The sequence below is a fragment of the Halyomorpha halys genome, unplaced genomic scaffold (assembly GCF_000696795.3).
Source record: "Halyomorpha halys isolate HHAL.00 unplaced genomic scaffold, Hhal_1.1 Scaffold675.1, whole genome shotgun sequence".
NCBI classification, from domain to species: Eukaryota; Metazoa; Arthropoda; class Insecta; order Hemiptera; family Pentatomidae; genus Halyomorpha; species Halyomorpha halys.
Genome location: NW_027111983.1, coordinates 69039 through 84863, shown reverse-complemented (window position 1 = coordinate 84863; position 15825 = coordinate 69039). Strand labels below are relative to the sequence as shown.

At 32.0% G+C, this 15825-nt stretch overlaps 1 protein-coding gene across 1 annotated transcript in view; it reads right to left on the bottom strand.

The window, feature by feature from the left end:
• LOC106685264 (protein still life, isoforms C/SIF type 2) overlaps positions 1-15825 on the bottom strand; it is a 106038-nt gene that overhangs the window by 65478 nt on the left and 24735 nt on the right. The window contains exon 4 of the mRNA XM_014427832.2: positions 13989-14256. Coding sequence (XP_014283318.1) covers positions 13989-14256 — 268 coding nt within the window. The remainder of the gene's footprint in view (positions 1-13988; positions 14257-15825) is intronic.

Here is a 15825-nt window from a genome sequence, read left to right as displayed (position 1 = left end):
TATACAAACAAAAGAATAGACAAGATGAACATAATCAGACTATCTGTATGAAAAATAAATAAATAAAATAACATAGTGATAATATAATATATACAATTTTTACAGAATCGACCTGAGGATCCCTGAGCCCACTCTATCCCCCACGTGTGAGGGGTAGAGCAGAGCTCGAGAGATCCCAGCGCATCCCTCTCGCCGCATCACTGGTAATGAGCCAGTGGAGGCTGATTAATACTAAATTAAAAAAAAAAAAAGAACTAATAGAACACCATAAAATATAAATAAAATAATTAACTGGAGAAGAATGAAAAATGAGATAAACTCAAATAAGATTTTCTTTTCACAATGGAGGTACCACAGTACCAAATAAAGTTTCAAACTATCGATTGTTGGCCACATATCGATTCTTAACATATTTAGGATATTTAAACATTAAGTTAAGTGATGGAATCATCCACGTCCCAATGCCAAGAATTAGAGTAATAATGATTTTTAGGTGGATATCATAATTAGTCAATAAAAGAACAAAACAGTAGTTTTTTTTTTACTTTATTTATTTTATTCACAACTGTAAATAACATTTTACAATCAACGAATGAGATGTATAGAAAAAAAAAAAACCATGTCATGAAGGCATGAAGGTTAAGGTCATCCAATGCTACCTCTCCATTAAAATTGAAATTTAAAAATCAATTTAAGAGGTCTCTATTCCAGCTCCTTTGCGAACGGTCAGTATAGTGTCGATAGTCCTTGAATTAGAGTGTTAATATGTATTGGAAGTGCGTCGTGAAACTGTTTATATGGTAATTTAATGGTTGTTAGTACGTAGGGAGTTACTAATTAGGGGGGAGTGCTACTAACCAGTCTTAATAATTTTGATTGAAATTATTACAGTTTTAGTAGGTTAGTTTTTTGGCATATCCATAGATTTTTGCACCGCAAGTCCAAATTGGTCTAAGAAGGTAAGTATAAATCTTTAGTTTTTTCGAAATTTGTAATTTTGATCGTTTATTTAAAAGATAAAATAATAATTTAAGTCGGAAATTTAGCCTTTGTTTTATTAATTGTATCCTTAATTTTTATAACGAACTGAAGAATCACATTGTTTTTTTTTTATATATAATTCATCAGTTTAGCAGTTTAGTAAGGCAGAATTCTTTCAATGACCAAAATACTTGTATAGCATGGTTGAGTACTTTTATTCCAAATTGAATTGTAACAAAAAGTTTTAGAATGCGAGTGATTTACTAAGGTAAAGTTTGTCCAAAAGTTCGCACATAACAGATTGAAAAAAATCTTTTATTTTTTTCCCTAAACAAGTTTCAAGTTGCAATAGTTAGCGGATGTTACATAGTTTTTCAGTCAAAGAGGAATGCGGAAATTCCGTGAGCTGGAAGAATTTAGAGAACCTCCAGAAGATAAAAGGTACCGCCTACGTGATCTGCATAAGCCTGGATTAGAACGGAAAAAGTTTTAATTGAGCTCTGATTATAACTGAAATAAGTTGGGGAAGTGTTGGAAAAGTCTGAGTTGGGCTGAATTTTCTCAGGTCAACCAACGGGGCGAAGTGATGGATAAATCAATGCGGCAAAAAGTTAGGAATAAATATAATTATATATTTATGGGGCGAGTTGATGGTTAAATCAATGCAGCAAAAAATTGTGTACTAAAATAATTATAAATCTAGCTGTGTCACTTAAAATAACACTTTTAATAATAATGATATTAATCAAGAGTGATTACCTCAAATAACGACCAATTTTCAGGTTCCAATGTTCAACAAAAACTAATCTTAAATAAACAAAATAAACAAATTCTGAATATTTTCAAGTTTCAATTTCAATTTCACTTAAATGAAATCACTATCAAGCAAAACGTATGCAAAATCTTCCAAGAAAAACTTGAAACATAAAAAAATGTTTTTTCATTCATTATCGTAACTAAAATATGTCATGACAATGAGGCTATAAATGTCGAATTACTGTTCAATTACTAATTTTAAGATATTGTTTCATAAGGTTAACAATTAATCATAAAAAACTGTGATAATTATTTTTTAAAAAAAGGGGTGTAGATAATATCAAGCCACAAAAATGGTAATTTAAAACTTACTATTTTTTCTTTTCCGGCCAGCTTATATGAAATGAATAATAGTGAAAGTGGAGACCATCGTCATACTTAAGATTTCATGCCTTGTAAAACATTTCAAAAACCTGGAGTCAATAAAATTTCCCCCCTTTTTTGCTTAAATAAAATATAGCAGTTATTAATTCAATTAAAACCTGTAGGCAAGTATTAATAAATTAATATCTGATTTGAAATAGACTATAAAAGTATAACTACCAGACTAATAAGCGGATCCATATCTTCAGTCAAATACTAAATTTACAAAAAAATATATATTTATCTCATGTAATTACTGCAGTAGTGATGCCACGTCTACAGGCCTTGACCGAACTTTCGAATCTTATCCACCATATCAAATATTATGACAATTGAATGACTGATTCCATTTGAAGTTTTTAAAATTATCATCATTAATTGTAATTCGACAGTTAAGAGTAATATTCATTTTTCCAACTGACTAGGAACGGTCTTTATTACTTTATTACTATTTATGATTATTACGATGATAGTACACTACAACATTGCCCCTCTATTTCCTTTACGTGACAGTCATACCAAGACAAAATGACACGTTGCAGACAATCATTAAAATAATATAGCAAACATAATTAAGCAGTGAATAAATATTTAAAAAAATAGCATATTACAAATTTTAAGAGAATATACAATGATAAATTGAAAAGCGAAAGTGTTACTAAATTCATTATAAGAAAAAATGGATCGCAACAAAGAAAATGCTGCTGCGATATTCTCGAAGCTAATCATAACATAAAGGCACATAATCTTACTAGTACGAATGTATTGTATTAATTACATAAACTATACATCATTCATCTAGGAACACACTTTGAACTTCCAGGATTCCAAAGGCTTAGGCCAATCGATTGATATAAGGTATTGACATTCACTTCATATTAACATATACCAGAATTTCCCTCAGGAATTCTAAATAATGCATGAAATTAGTTTCCAAATTTCTAGATCGGACGTGCCATGAATGTTATAATGGATTATTCGAAGGAGGGCAAATACAATGAGCTCTCGAGAATCTAATTGGTTGAGATTTTCTATTCTTATCCAAACAATTAGAAACGCAGCCTTTAAAATACATTATAGTGTACATTTATCCTTATTTCACCATTATATATTGTCTTTATTAATTAATGTTTTTTATTTTTATCTTCTATGCGATACAACACGAGGAGGCCCCTCACCCCCGGATTTAAAATAGCACCATTTTAGAATGGATATCTCATAAATAACAAATAAACACAACAGGTAACCTTAAAATACCAAAGGTAGTAAAAGGTAATACCCAATATCAATTACTTTTCTTTTTCACAGTAATGCACTTATTAATTCACTTTTCTTTTCTGTTTTAGAGGGATAGGAAAAAAAAATTATCCTTATTTCCATAATTTTCCAAGGAGAATTATATAAGGAGAATACAAAATGTCGGAAAACTAAAAAAAATTCATTCGATGTTTAAGGGAATAATACAGTGAGTGAATTTTTTTTTATGCTCCCCTTTTTTATCATTTCTGATATATGGAGGAGAAGGGAGTTATCTATTGAGTATCACAGAAATAAAAGTCGACTCCTCAGGCCGGATTCGAACTGGTGCCGCAGCAGTCACGACCTACTCAAAAGTTTATGCTTGAACTCGCTCGGCTACAGACGGCCCAATGAGTGAGTATTTTGGAGTTGCAAATGCCTTTAGTGTCATTAAACAGGATTTAAAACTACCCCCATTATTTTTATCTCGATTTTCCCGGACAAGTAGTTATGTCTTTATTTTTAATACAATAAATGTGAAGATACAACTATGTTTAGGTATATAGTTAAACTTTATGATAGTTAGAAATTAACTTTTTTTAATGTCTCAGGAGGGACAAACTTCACTTTTGACAGTTTTTGGCAATCCCAAAAATGTTCGGATACTCTCACTGTATATTTTACTGACAATTTAGTAAAAACAAGGTTATCTGTTTCAATTTATAATGAAAACAATTTCATTTCCCAGATTTTTAATTTACTTTTTTTTCTCAGTCAGTTTTCTTTTTAATTTAAGTTTTCGTGTTTTCAAGTATTTTTACCATTTGAGGAGTATTGGCTTCGATTCCTGTGGTCTGAGAATACAATGTGCACAAGTATTCCCATAAAATGAAATAATTAAATAAATAATGATACTTTCGATTTCACCAATAAAATAAAGTTTTCTGACATTAATCTTACTCATATTTCGGTCTAAACATTTCTTCTTAACCATCTTTATATGATGCTTACGTACTCATTAAACTTTAAAAAAAGAAAAAGTTGGGTGTCTTCCACTTACAAACACGAAAGAGCATTAGAAAAAATAAAAGGGAATATAGACTGTGGAGGAAGGCGCTGTAATCTATGTTGTACCAACAGTTTTGTGAGATACCAATTCCTCTGGGGTTGCTACAACTATGGAGTATCAGCTTTTGTTTAAGTACAAAACTTTGAGTTAATGGTAATTCTATACCATCGTGGCTACTATCTATTCCCTAGATTTTAATCACTTCACAAACTACTGGATCTCACAAAAACAACTAAACAATAGAGACGACATCACGTCAAAATAACTTGAAATAATCTTATCACACCTTTTTAGGATGACGCAACTGTTTAGTATATATCAGAGTTTCAACGGTTAAAAATAAACTTCCATTTCCTCGGGTTATTGGATTTGTCCGTCTCCTTGTCCAGGAGATTCCCCAAAGGACGAGTCTTTCTGTTAATTGGACAACCCAACCTGCCCTCAAGAGGATGCTCTTAGTAATTAGAACGTGATTACGAAGGAATACACCTCTCCAAGGAATACATCGTGATCTAATGGTGCTCATTCGTTATCCTTGATGGCATATTTTATAGCAACAAAAACCTTCAATACAGCGCTGTAATATGAACATCTAAATTACTGTTACACTGGTAACATTTATTGGTATTTTCGAAAATTGAAACACTTACTTAGCAAGAACGAAGTCAATTATTATTAATTAATTAATATAAATGCACTGAATAAAAAAAAACACCGCTTTTTAAAAAGTATGTATTTATATTTGGTTAATACATTAGAAATTAGCTTTCAAAATATACCTCATTGTAATCCAATGTAGTGCCACGCCTTGCCGCTACTGTCAAAAAACATTTGCAACACAATTCAAATCTGAGTAAAATTTTTTTTTTCTCTTGAATAATGTGCGCCATGGAACAAAGTAAATGATAATCTGAGTTGGCAGAAAGATGTTATGATACATGAGAAGTTTAAGTCACACAAAATGGAATAGTTTTCCAATCTTATCTCAATTTTCGTTTCATATTTTTCTCCATATAAATATCATCAAAATTACTTTAATAATTTATATTACAATATTTATCAAGTTGTTCCATAATATTAATATCCCTCAAAAGGTTTAAACATTTAGACAGAACACCAAAAAAAAAATTCCATTGTATAGTGAGTTTAAAAACCAAGCTTAGTCGCAGTTGCTAGTATAATATATTTTATATTGTATTATGAATGTTTGTATTTGTTTTGTAATGTGTTGATAAAGTCCAAGTATTTGTACTGCTAGGAGTATATGATTCAACAGTTTGCTGCAGTATGCAAAATGGACTGATAGGTCGCAATAGGCCCTTCAATGTCGTATTTTCACATTCAAACCAATGTCATGCTTTAAGATGGTCAAGGACACCTTCACCTTCAGTTTAAATAATTTAATGTGTTACTTCAGGGGTTGTATTTTTTTTTTCACATCTTTTCCTAATATTATGGGTATTTCAAAAGAAACTGTAACATCATTAATTACAACTGATTAACTATGACTTTAATACATGGGTTAAACGTTTAAAACTAGCTTATTTAATTCTTCACAAAAAATTTATATAAATTGAATAGGTTAAAAACAAGCATTTAAATTCCACGATAAAAATATTTCAAAACTGTCATTTATATACATAATTAATTAAGTTTGGTAAATTAATTTACGGTGTAGTTTTGCAGAGGGAGTTTTACTAGTTTTGATTAAAATAATGCAGTAGGAAATTAACAAAACAAGCCAATCATATAATCCATCGTTGATTATGGTCGTAACAGAACTGACCTCGAAATTCTGACAGGAAGAAGAGGAAATAATGGTGGTTAACGAAACGTGACTAATGGGAACATGTTACTGCAGGGCTGTGTAACTGTTTCAATTACGACTGCGGGTCCAGGCAGCTCCAATCGGAGCCGAGAACATGCTGCTGCGCCATTTGTTCCCGTCCTCACATCCATGGATTTATTTATTCACTGTGATCCAGGCCATCCTCAGATTTCTGATTAACGGCCCTCTCTCACCGCAATACGAAGCTTTATGAGTAAACAAGTCTAAAAGAAGCGACAACTTTACACGGGTAGAACTACCCAAATGTATCTTTATTATTTACTAGCTGACCCGGCAATGTTTCGCTATTGCTATAGTTGATGATGTGTACAGATTTAATGAACACAATTGATAGTTAGATTTATATTATAGTGTATATAAAAAAGATATACGTATACTTTATTAATATGATTTGGTAACAGTAATTTAACCAATATATGCGATGACATCTGTTTTTAGCATCTTTATGCTAATAGTCCACCATAACCATATATATCCCTTCATCTATAATGTTACCGAATATTACCGAACTATGGTAACATAATTGATAATAACTAACTTCTCTGTATCATCCTTAAAACTAGTCCGATTTAGGTGATTTTTTCTCATTTTATTAGACAATTTGATTGTTATCATCATGATCCTGTTCTAATGCACATACTACATAAAATACGAATAATTTTTAAATCATAACTACGAGTATCTCTGTGGTTCAACCTATCTATCTGTAGACACTACAACCCTGCGATGGGTCCTGGCCTCCTATATGAGCCTCCCCCATTCGACTCGGTTTTGGGCCGGTGCCTTCCATCCAACGGAGCTTGGACCGTCCTACTCTTCTTGGACAATGGATTTCTTCTTCCATGACTCTTTTAGGCATTTCGTCAGGACTCATCTGTGCAATATGTCCTGCCCACCAAGGGCGTCCCAGCCTAACAAATGTCATAATATCTATATCCTGGAGCAGCTCATAGAGTTCCTTATTTCTTCTTCTTTTCCTGCCTTTCTCATCCCTAACCAGCCCATAGATTCTTCCAAGGATTTTCCTCTCGAAGACCTGCAGATTATTTCTATCCTGTGTGGATTGGGTTCATGTCAGGGAGGCGTATGTTAGAACTGGCCTAATTAGAGTTTTATATAAATAGACCTTTGTTTTCCTGCTAATGAGCTTGCTCCAGAACTGTTTTAACAGACCAAAACTGTGCTTCAATATTAGTATTATATTGAAAAAAAATTATTGACCTGCTTTACTCCGAACCATATTATGTTTTTATATTTTTTTGTAATTATAATATAGCTTCCTTTGGGCTCTTTACAACAGTTGCTTTCTTTTTTTTACAATTGACTTTTCACTATTGATAATTTTGCATACCTTTCTCATCTGTAATTGCAACTTGAATTTTTCTTTTCTAAATTTTTTTCTGGATGTCCTGAAATTAATTCTTAGTATTTTTTTTTTTTTATAATTAACAACTGCCACTGCACATTTATATACTATTTTAAATATCATAGGTCAATTATACTTTAACAATGTACATTGTTATTTAATTCACTCTTCATTATATACTGAACTATATAGCCTACTCGCTTATCAGGTATTAGTAAATAATGCTTATTTAGGTTCTTTGTTTCTATTTCTGTTTTTCCTTTAGTATGTTAATATTATTAATTGATTTTGCTAATTATATATGCATAATGTGGGGCGAGTCTGTTTTATAGTTTAATACCTGCTTAAGTGATTTTTGTAATATGCCTTGCTTTCAAAATATTTTTTATTCTATTGTTCTCTGCGTCGTCTATTATTTATATTTTTTCAAAACATATCTATATTATATGAATTTTTTTTTTATTTCATTTTCTACGTTTTGTGATGTTGTTCTAACGTTATTTTATCCAGATTTGATACCGAGTAACACAGTAAAAATAAATAAAAACGTGTAAGTGGCAAATGAGGTGAATCCTGGAAAGTATTAAAAAATCTGTAAAGACGCAGGACATTGGCCAGAGATACATTTTAATGCGGCGCCCCCTCCCCGCCCTCTGTGGTGGGCGGCAGTTATTCTAATCTATGCAAATTCGGCTAATGTATTCCCTGTTGGCCAACCGAGGGATAGATTATATTTGTAGATGTTAGGGAGGATCTAGGTCTAGTTATGCAAAGATACCCCGCTGACTTGGACCGCCATCTGCCATGTATTTGTTTTTCCATTGTCCTGATTGGCTAACCTCCTAACGAATCGTAGGTCTCGGCTGATCACCCCAAGTGGCTGGCCTTCTTAATCTTGTAAATGGGGCTAGGTGGGGGGACTGGTAATTAACCCCCCGGGCTAATTGCACCAATTAGAAATATCCCAGTCCTTATTCTCATAATTGGCAAAGTGGAATATTACACCACTTAGCAGTCTAAAAAAGGGCCATTGGCTCAAAATATAGAACGGGTTGGAACCTGCTGTAATGATTATGTGGATAAAAAATACAGTTCTGCTTTGCTTGAAAAGTCGTGAATAAGAGAAAAAAAAAAGTTTGCTGTTATCTAGCACTTGACGTATTCCAAAGATTGCGGTTGCATTTTGTACGGGGATTGTCCTACTTACTTTCCTTTTGGAGCCGTTACAAATTAACTTCAATTAACGTTACAATCTAAAGGTTACCTCAAACACAAAATAAAAAAATAAAAAATCTTCTTAGAAGAGCCACTATTCAAACAAAGCTACGATTACATTTATACTTGGCTCTTATAGCAATTATTGGAATGTATGTTACTGACAATTATTGAAGTTTTAATTTAATTCATTCCTACCTTGTTAAAGTGCAACAAAAGGATGTTTTTAATAAATTTTAAGTATTATCACCTACTTATATATTGCAATAAAATTATAAAATATTATAGGGAGGTGCGAAAAAAAAAATATTTTTTTAGAAAATTTATAAATTTATATTAGCAGAAATAGTGTATTCCTGTCAGGGATCACATCAATTTACTTTTCAAAATAATTTCATTTGAACAGTTTTGCAAAAACAATTATTTTTAAATTGGGAAATAACTGTTATCTTAATATAAAAGCTTCAGACGGAACTTTCCACAATTTTTACTGCAATGCAAATACAGATAATATAATTAATTTATTTCTAGTTGTTCAGACAAAATTTCATACGTAAAATTCATATTTATATGAAAATATAATAGAAACTACAACCCCTACGAAGGTATACGTAATAAACTGATTTTTGGTTCATTAAACTGTAAAGATAAACGTCATAAACCAATTTATAGCATATTAAACTAGCTTTAATTTGAGTGCTAATAGACATCTGTTCATCTCATGTTTTTTTAAATATTGATTTCCATAATACATTCACTAGCTACTGATTTTTTAGTACATATTTTATGAAATGTTGCTTTTTAATAAGTTATATCTTGGGAACTATTAAACGTAAATAGCTTTATTAGGCATATTTTAGCAAATTTACTCTAATTTAAATAATGACTCTTAGGTTTTTTAGAGTAGTAGGTATATTTAAAAATATAGAGCTCCGAATGAATAATTATTTTTATAAAAATTTTTAAACAGCCGCCATTTTTTATTCCTTCTAACTATACTTGGCATACTCATCAATTTTCACTAGTACGTAGTTTTTATTAAAATGTTAAAAAATTGGGGAGAAAAAAATAATGTTTTCCTCTTCTTCGGCTCTTGTACTTGTGTTCTTTCTTGTGTACGTTCTTTTAACCGCTCAAATTTAACCATCGCTTTTAAAATTTAAAAAAAGGTATGTTTAGAACAAATTATGACTTTCTCAGAGCAAAATTATTTATAATTTCTGTCTTCCGAAATTCCTGACTAATAGGCATATTAAGTGGCTAAAAATTACTATGAAAATTAGAACGAAAACAAGTTCTAAGAAAAACATCTGATTACTTACATTTTTTTAATAACTATTATTACCACAAACATACTTGATCCAATTTTATTCTCAACATTTATTTCCAAAAACTACGTTTCGGCCCTCAGGCCATTTTCAAGGAGACAACCTATAAAAATTTATTTTTTTATTATTATTACATTATTTCCTCAGAACATAATAATGTTTCTGACCATACTTTAAATATTGATGTCATATATTCTCTAAAATGTTTCCTGCCGGCAAAATGGCCTTAGGGCCGAAACGTTGCAAAGTGTTTGGAAATAAATGTTGAGAGTAAAATTGGATCAAGTGTATATTTGTGTTAATAATAAAACAAATCACTCTCCAACAAGTTAATCTAGTTTTTAATAACGTTACTGTCAAATTATATGTTTTATGAAATTACATAAATAAACTGATTTAATAATTAATTAAGTAACTATTAAAATTACATTAATTATATATATCGTCGGTCATAAAAAAGAGTGAAAAAAACTTTCAAAAATTTTCACAATAGTATATATCTATACTTTAGGTGGATTGTGAAATTGTTTTTTGATTAATTACCTACAATGGGTTTATATAACATACTAAGTATAAATTCATGTAACCCCCTATGTTGATGTGCATTATAGATATATAAAATTTTATTTTTATACCTTGGTACATTACAAATAAATGGTTATATCAAGACTTTATAACCAAACTTTATCGTTTGGTCTACTATAAGAAATTTCGCGTTTGGGTTTTAGCCTAAAAAGTAACGTATCGTATGAAAAATATTTTTGACTGATATGACAGTTGCAACCAATAATTTATTCCGCAATGGAAACGAGGTGTGGGATATTTTCTGCATAGGATGTGACGGCCATGAGGTAAGTAACCTCCATGAGATTTATACCTTGCCGGCCCGACAAACAAATCCCAACATTTCCTCACATACTAGAAAGGGCTGGCACCAATAGACAACCCCTCTCACCCGAGCAAACGTGGCGGTCCTCAGTTAAATTGCCCGCAGCCTTTTGAATAGCCTCGGGGCGATAAATCCAGAAAAAAAGGCTAAAGTCGGACACCAGAAAAAATCCGGTGCGGTGTGCACTTTACACTACTCCTACTTAAGTTTTGTGTTGGTTGAATCGTATCGAAGTATTCGATGTAATAATATGTTTGTAATTTTCCGAAAAAAACAATTTACAGAAGGTGAAATATTCAAAATAAAAGGTGAAAGTTTTGAAAAAAAAAATTTATTTCTCAGTCTAAAAATTCGTATTCGAGGCAGGAATAAAGACTTTCTCCCTACCAAGAATAAAAGAGTTAACAAAAACTGACGAAGCTTTATACACATGAATACAATCGGGCTCGGTTATACATCAAATTCCTTAATATTCTGTATTTGTCTATTTCTTATCAATGCTGACAATGAGTAGCAAAACAAACAGTAGTTTTTATTTTAAACAATTGCAATTGATTCCAGGGGATGATTTTTAAAAAGAATCGACATTGAAGCTGTGTCAGACTGTTTCCATAAGAATAACGTAATTGAAATTAAAGATCATTTAATTGTACAATGAGTAAAATACCGAGCTTAATTATAATCGCTAAGAGATGTTTTGGAGAAAATCGATTTTATAATGTTGTGCTTCCCTTCAGTCGAATGTATTGAAAAAATTGCTGCAACATTTAAGGCATATAAACGTCTTAAATATATAATTAAGACAGGAAACTGCTCGTAGATTCCGACTATTGCAACATTTACTAGACAAACGGTCTAAATTGCCAATCCATTACAAAAGACTGATCTACATGACTATTATAAGACCTATCTGGACATACGGAGTTGAGCTTTGGGGCTCCATTAAACCATCAAATTCGTCCAGAATCCAATCCTTACAGTCCAAAATCCTTAATGCTCCTTACTTTGTCACAAATCAAGTCATCCATCAGGACCTCAATATTCCATATGTTGCCGATTTGGCCAGAACCAGATACCGTTCCTTCCATAATAAACTTCTCAACCACCCAAATTCACTTGTTTCTAACCTGGCTTCTCCTTCATTACCTAATAATCCTCCTAGGCGTCTGAAAAGAAGATGGTCTCGAGATCTTCTTCTCTAGAAATGTTATTGGAGTTCTATCAGTGGGTAGATTCTCCACATGTTTTTATCATGTTACTATGTCACCTACAGCAAATTTACTTGTTGTATATATGTGTATACAGTTGTAAATATCAATAAATAAATTATTAAAAAAAAAAAAAAAAAATGTAATTTGAGTTACACACGAACGCACAGACCATCCCTGCAGAATAAGAAAATAGCTTACTACAATAAATAAATCGTATCTATTAGAAAGAAAGTACCTGCGAATAGGTACGATACTCTTGAATCATAACTACCCAAATCACACCAAAATAATCAAAAAAATCTGTTATTTAATGAAAAAAATTTGATACCAGCTTGTGATAAATTTGCCCATTGGTAGCACTGCCGTACTTTTTTTTTATGACTCTCTTCCAGGTCATTTCTGTCATACGGGAAGGTTATTTACAGGTTACCGCACTATTCTAACCATGGTGAGGATTCAACTTTCATCATTACTTCTTTTGATTTCAGACTGTTTCTCTTATCATTTCACTATTATCTATTGTCTTTATTATTTGTATTTTTATTTTTATCTTCTATGCGATACAACACGAGGAGGCACCTCACCCCCGGATTTAAAATAGCACCATTTTAGAATGGATATCTCATAAATAACAAATAAACACAACAGGTAACCTTAAAATACCAAAGGTAGTAAAAGGTAAGACACAACACGAATTACTTTTTCTTTCTACACAGTAATGCACTACTAACTCACATTTTATTTCTGTTTTAGAGGGTTCGGAAAAAAAAAAAAAAAACTTTCATCTCGCAGAAATAAAAGCCGGATTCAAAGTTTTGGCTCAGGGATAACCAATACTGTGGCTCCCTCCCATTAAGCTTGCAATATGTATTTTTTGTTTGCCCAAAAATATTAATTTATGGAATAAAATATATTATGAAAACATTACAGTAATAATTATAAATAAGAAAAATATTTACAAATCACGCTACATAATCAGAGGATGATAAAAAAAGTAATATATAATACATTTTTTCGTCAACTCTTATTAGGCCTTTTAGGGTTTCGTCTTCCTCACCCGATCTCCCCCTGACGGCGGGCCTGAACGCCTCGGAGGATTATCGGGTATAGATTGGGATGAATAGTGGGTCTGTGTAATAATGGAGTTTGAAATTAAAAATGTATCTGTTTGGGCCAAAGTGAAAGCATATGAAATATAATTTTTTTGACATATAATTATGTTTATTTTATTAAGATGAAGGAGGAATTTATAATTTCGTAGAGCTCTCGAGGCCGTGTTATCCGAGAGTGTTAAGGCGTCATTATCAGCCTCAAGTCTGTAGCTGCACAAGTTTTAATTAAGCACAGGAAGGTTGACTCATTTTTTAGCGATTACACGGAATAAAAACTCGACCTCCCCACTCTGGTTAGAATAGGTTGTTAATCTGTAAAGTAACAACTCCGTGGGGAAGAAACGGCGTGTAGTGGTTAAAGAAAAAAAAAATTATTAATTTTTTGTTAAAGCTGTATTTGAACTAGGTCTTGTATGAACAAAAAGAATCTCAGTTACTTTTAATTTAAATAGGAAGTTGCCAAAAAAAAAAAAAAAATAGGAGACAGCTCAAACCTCAACAACTCAAAAAATCCTCATGTTAGGAAGAATTGTAAAAAGATAGGACCTACCTGGAAGAGATAGGCGTCCCCGAAGGCAGTGCTGAGGCAGAAGATGTAGTCCCTCTTGGGGTGCTCCGGGATGGGCTGCATGATGGCACCGTCCACGATGATGAGGTGCTTTGGGGCCGCTTCCACCGACCTGCCCTCCCTCGAGTCACATGGGTAGAAGAGGAGTGTGGTCCCCTTCAGGCAGACCCAATAGCCCTTCCAGCCTCTCTTTCGAGCCAGCTCGATTTGATGCTTCTTCCGCAGGAGCCATTTCTTCACCGATAGGAATCTGCAAGGGAAAACATGAGTTTGATTACTACAGAATATTTGGGTAGTATTACAAAAATGAGGAAGAGGGAAACGGTGACAGATTTTTAAACTGAAAATCATGCCTCATCAAGTTTTTGTCATGTATTTCCTGAATAAACATTTGTACTGAATCGAAAGTCATCAGCAGGTAGGGTTGCATTTTGTACCCGTTAACAAAATACTTTTTTTTTGTTTTGTTTTTTTTAGAATGTATACATATATGATTCTGCCGCTATAATTCGGCAACTCTCTTCTGTTAAAATAGGCTAAAATTATGCTACTAAAAGCTAAGTATAGTGCTGTTAGAACAACACCGTAAAAGAAAGGATGATTTATAATCGTAATTATGTCCTATGGAAAATATTTTTACACAGTTTTTAAAGTTTTACAACCTCTATGTCTTTTTTTAAATTGCCCAAACCCGGTTTTAGGAGCATTCTCGAACCACTTCCTCTAATCTCCAATCCTATACCTAACTCTTGTGATATTGTTAGCATATCCCGCCAAACCATACTACCTAAAAGCTAAGTATAGGGCTGTTAGAACAACACCGTAAAAGAAAGGATGATTTATAATCGTAATTATGTCCTATGCAAAATATTTTTACACAGTTTTTAAAGTTTTACAACCTCTATTTCTTTTTTTTAATTGCCCAAACCCGGTTTTAGGAGCCTTCTGAAACCACTTCCTCCAATCTCTAATCCTGTACCTAATTCTTAGGATATTGTTAGCATATCTCACCAAACCATACTACCACTTCATCTACAGTCTCCGACGATAAGCCTCTCATATCTTAAAGGTCTTAACTTTATTGTTCTGAAAACAAATTTATTTAGAGGGTGAAAAATTTGAATGAGAATTGAGAGTTAATTAAGTGCTTTTTTGGTGTTTCAAATACCCCCATGTTATTGTTACCACGGTTCTTAAGCTTTCATAAAAATTTAATTTTCATCTTTTTCTTGTTCATTTGTAATAAAAAAAAACTGAGTGGAAAATACGAACTTAATGAGGGTATTCTGCTCCTTGTTTTTTAAAAATAAGAATGCACAAGTTGTTAAGTTTTGACTCTAACCATATCATCTCGGTCACAATAAGGTACTTAATTTTTGGCGCGTTTAAGTATTGATTAATTTGGACTGTGCTTAACCTCGGTAAATAAAATGTTACGAAAATTAATTAATTAGATAACAATAAAAGCAAAAAATAGAAACAGAAACATTGTTAGAATAATACAGGAAGATTTCTCAAAACAAACCTTCAAGTTTCTCAAGAGGATTTGGTGTTGTATGATCTTGAACTGATGTACTGCATCTATTTGGTTTATATATTTTAGACTGATAAAGCATTATTTCTATATACAGCCTGCATTTATGTGAGGTCATGTTTTATGTCCATATGGTGTCTGCATTGGTTCAAAGTTGAATAACTAGTTATTTACAGCTATTTGAGAAACCTATTTTTTTGTTTTAATTCTTCCAATAATATTAAAAAATAAATAAGCATTGTATTTTTTTTTAATTTAATTTTTAATCTATAGTTCCCAGTGAAA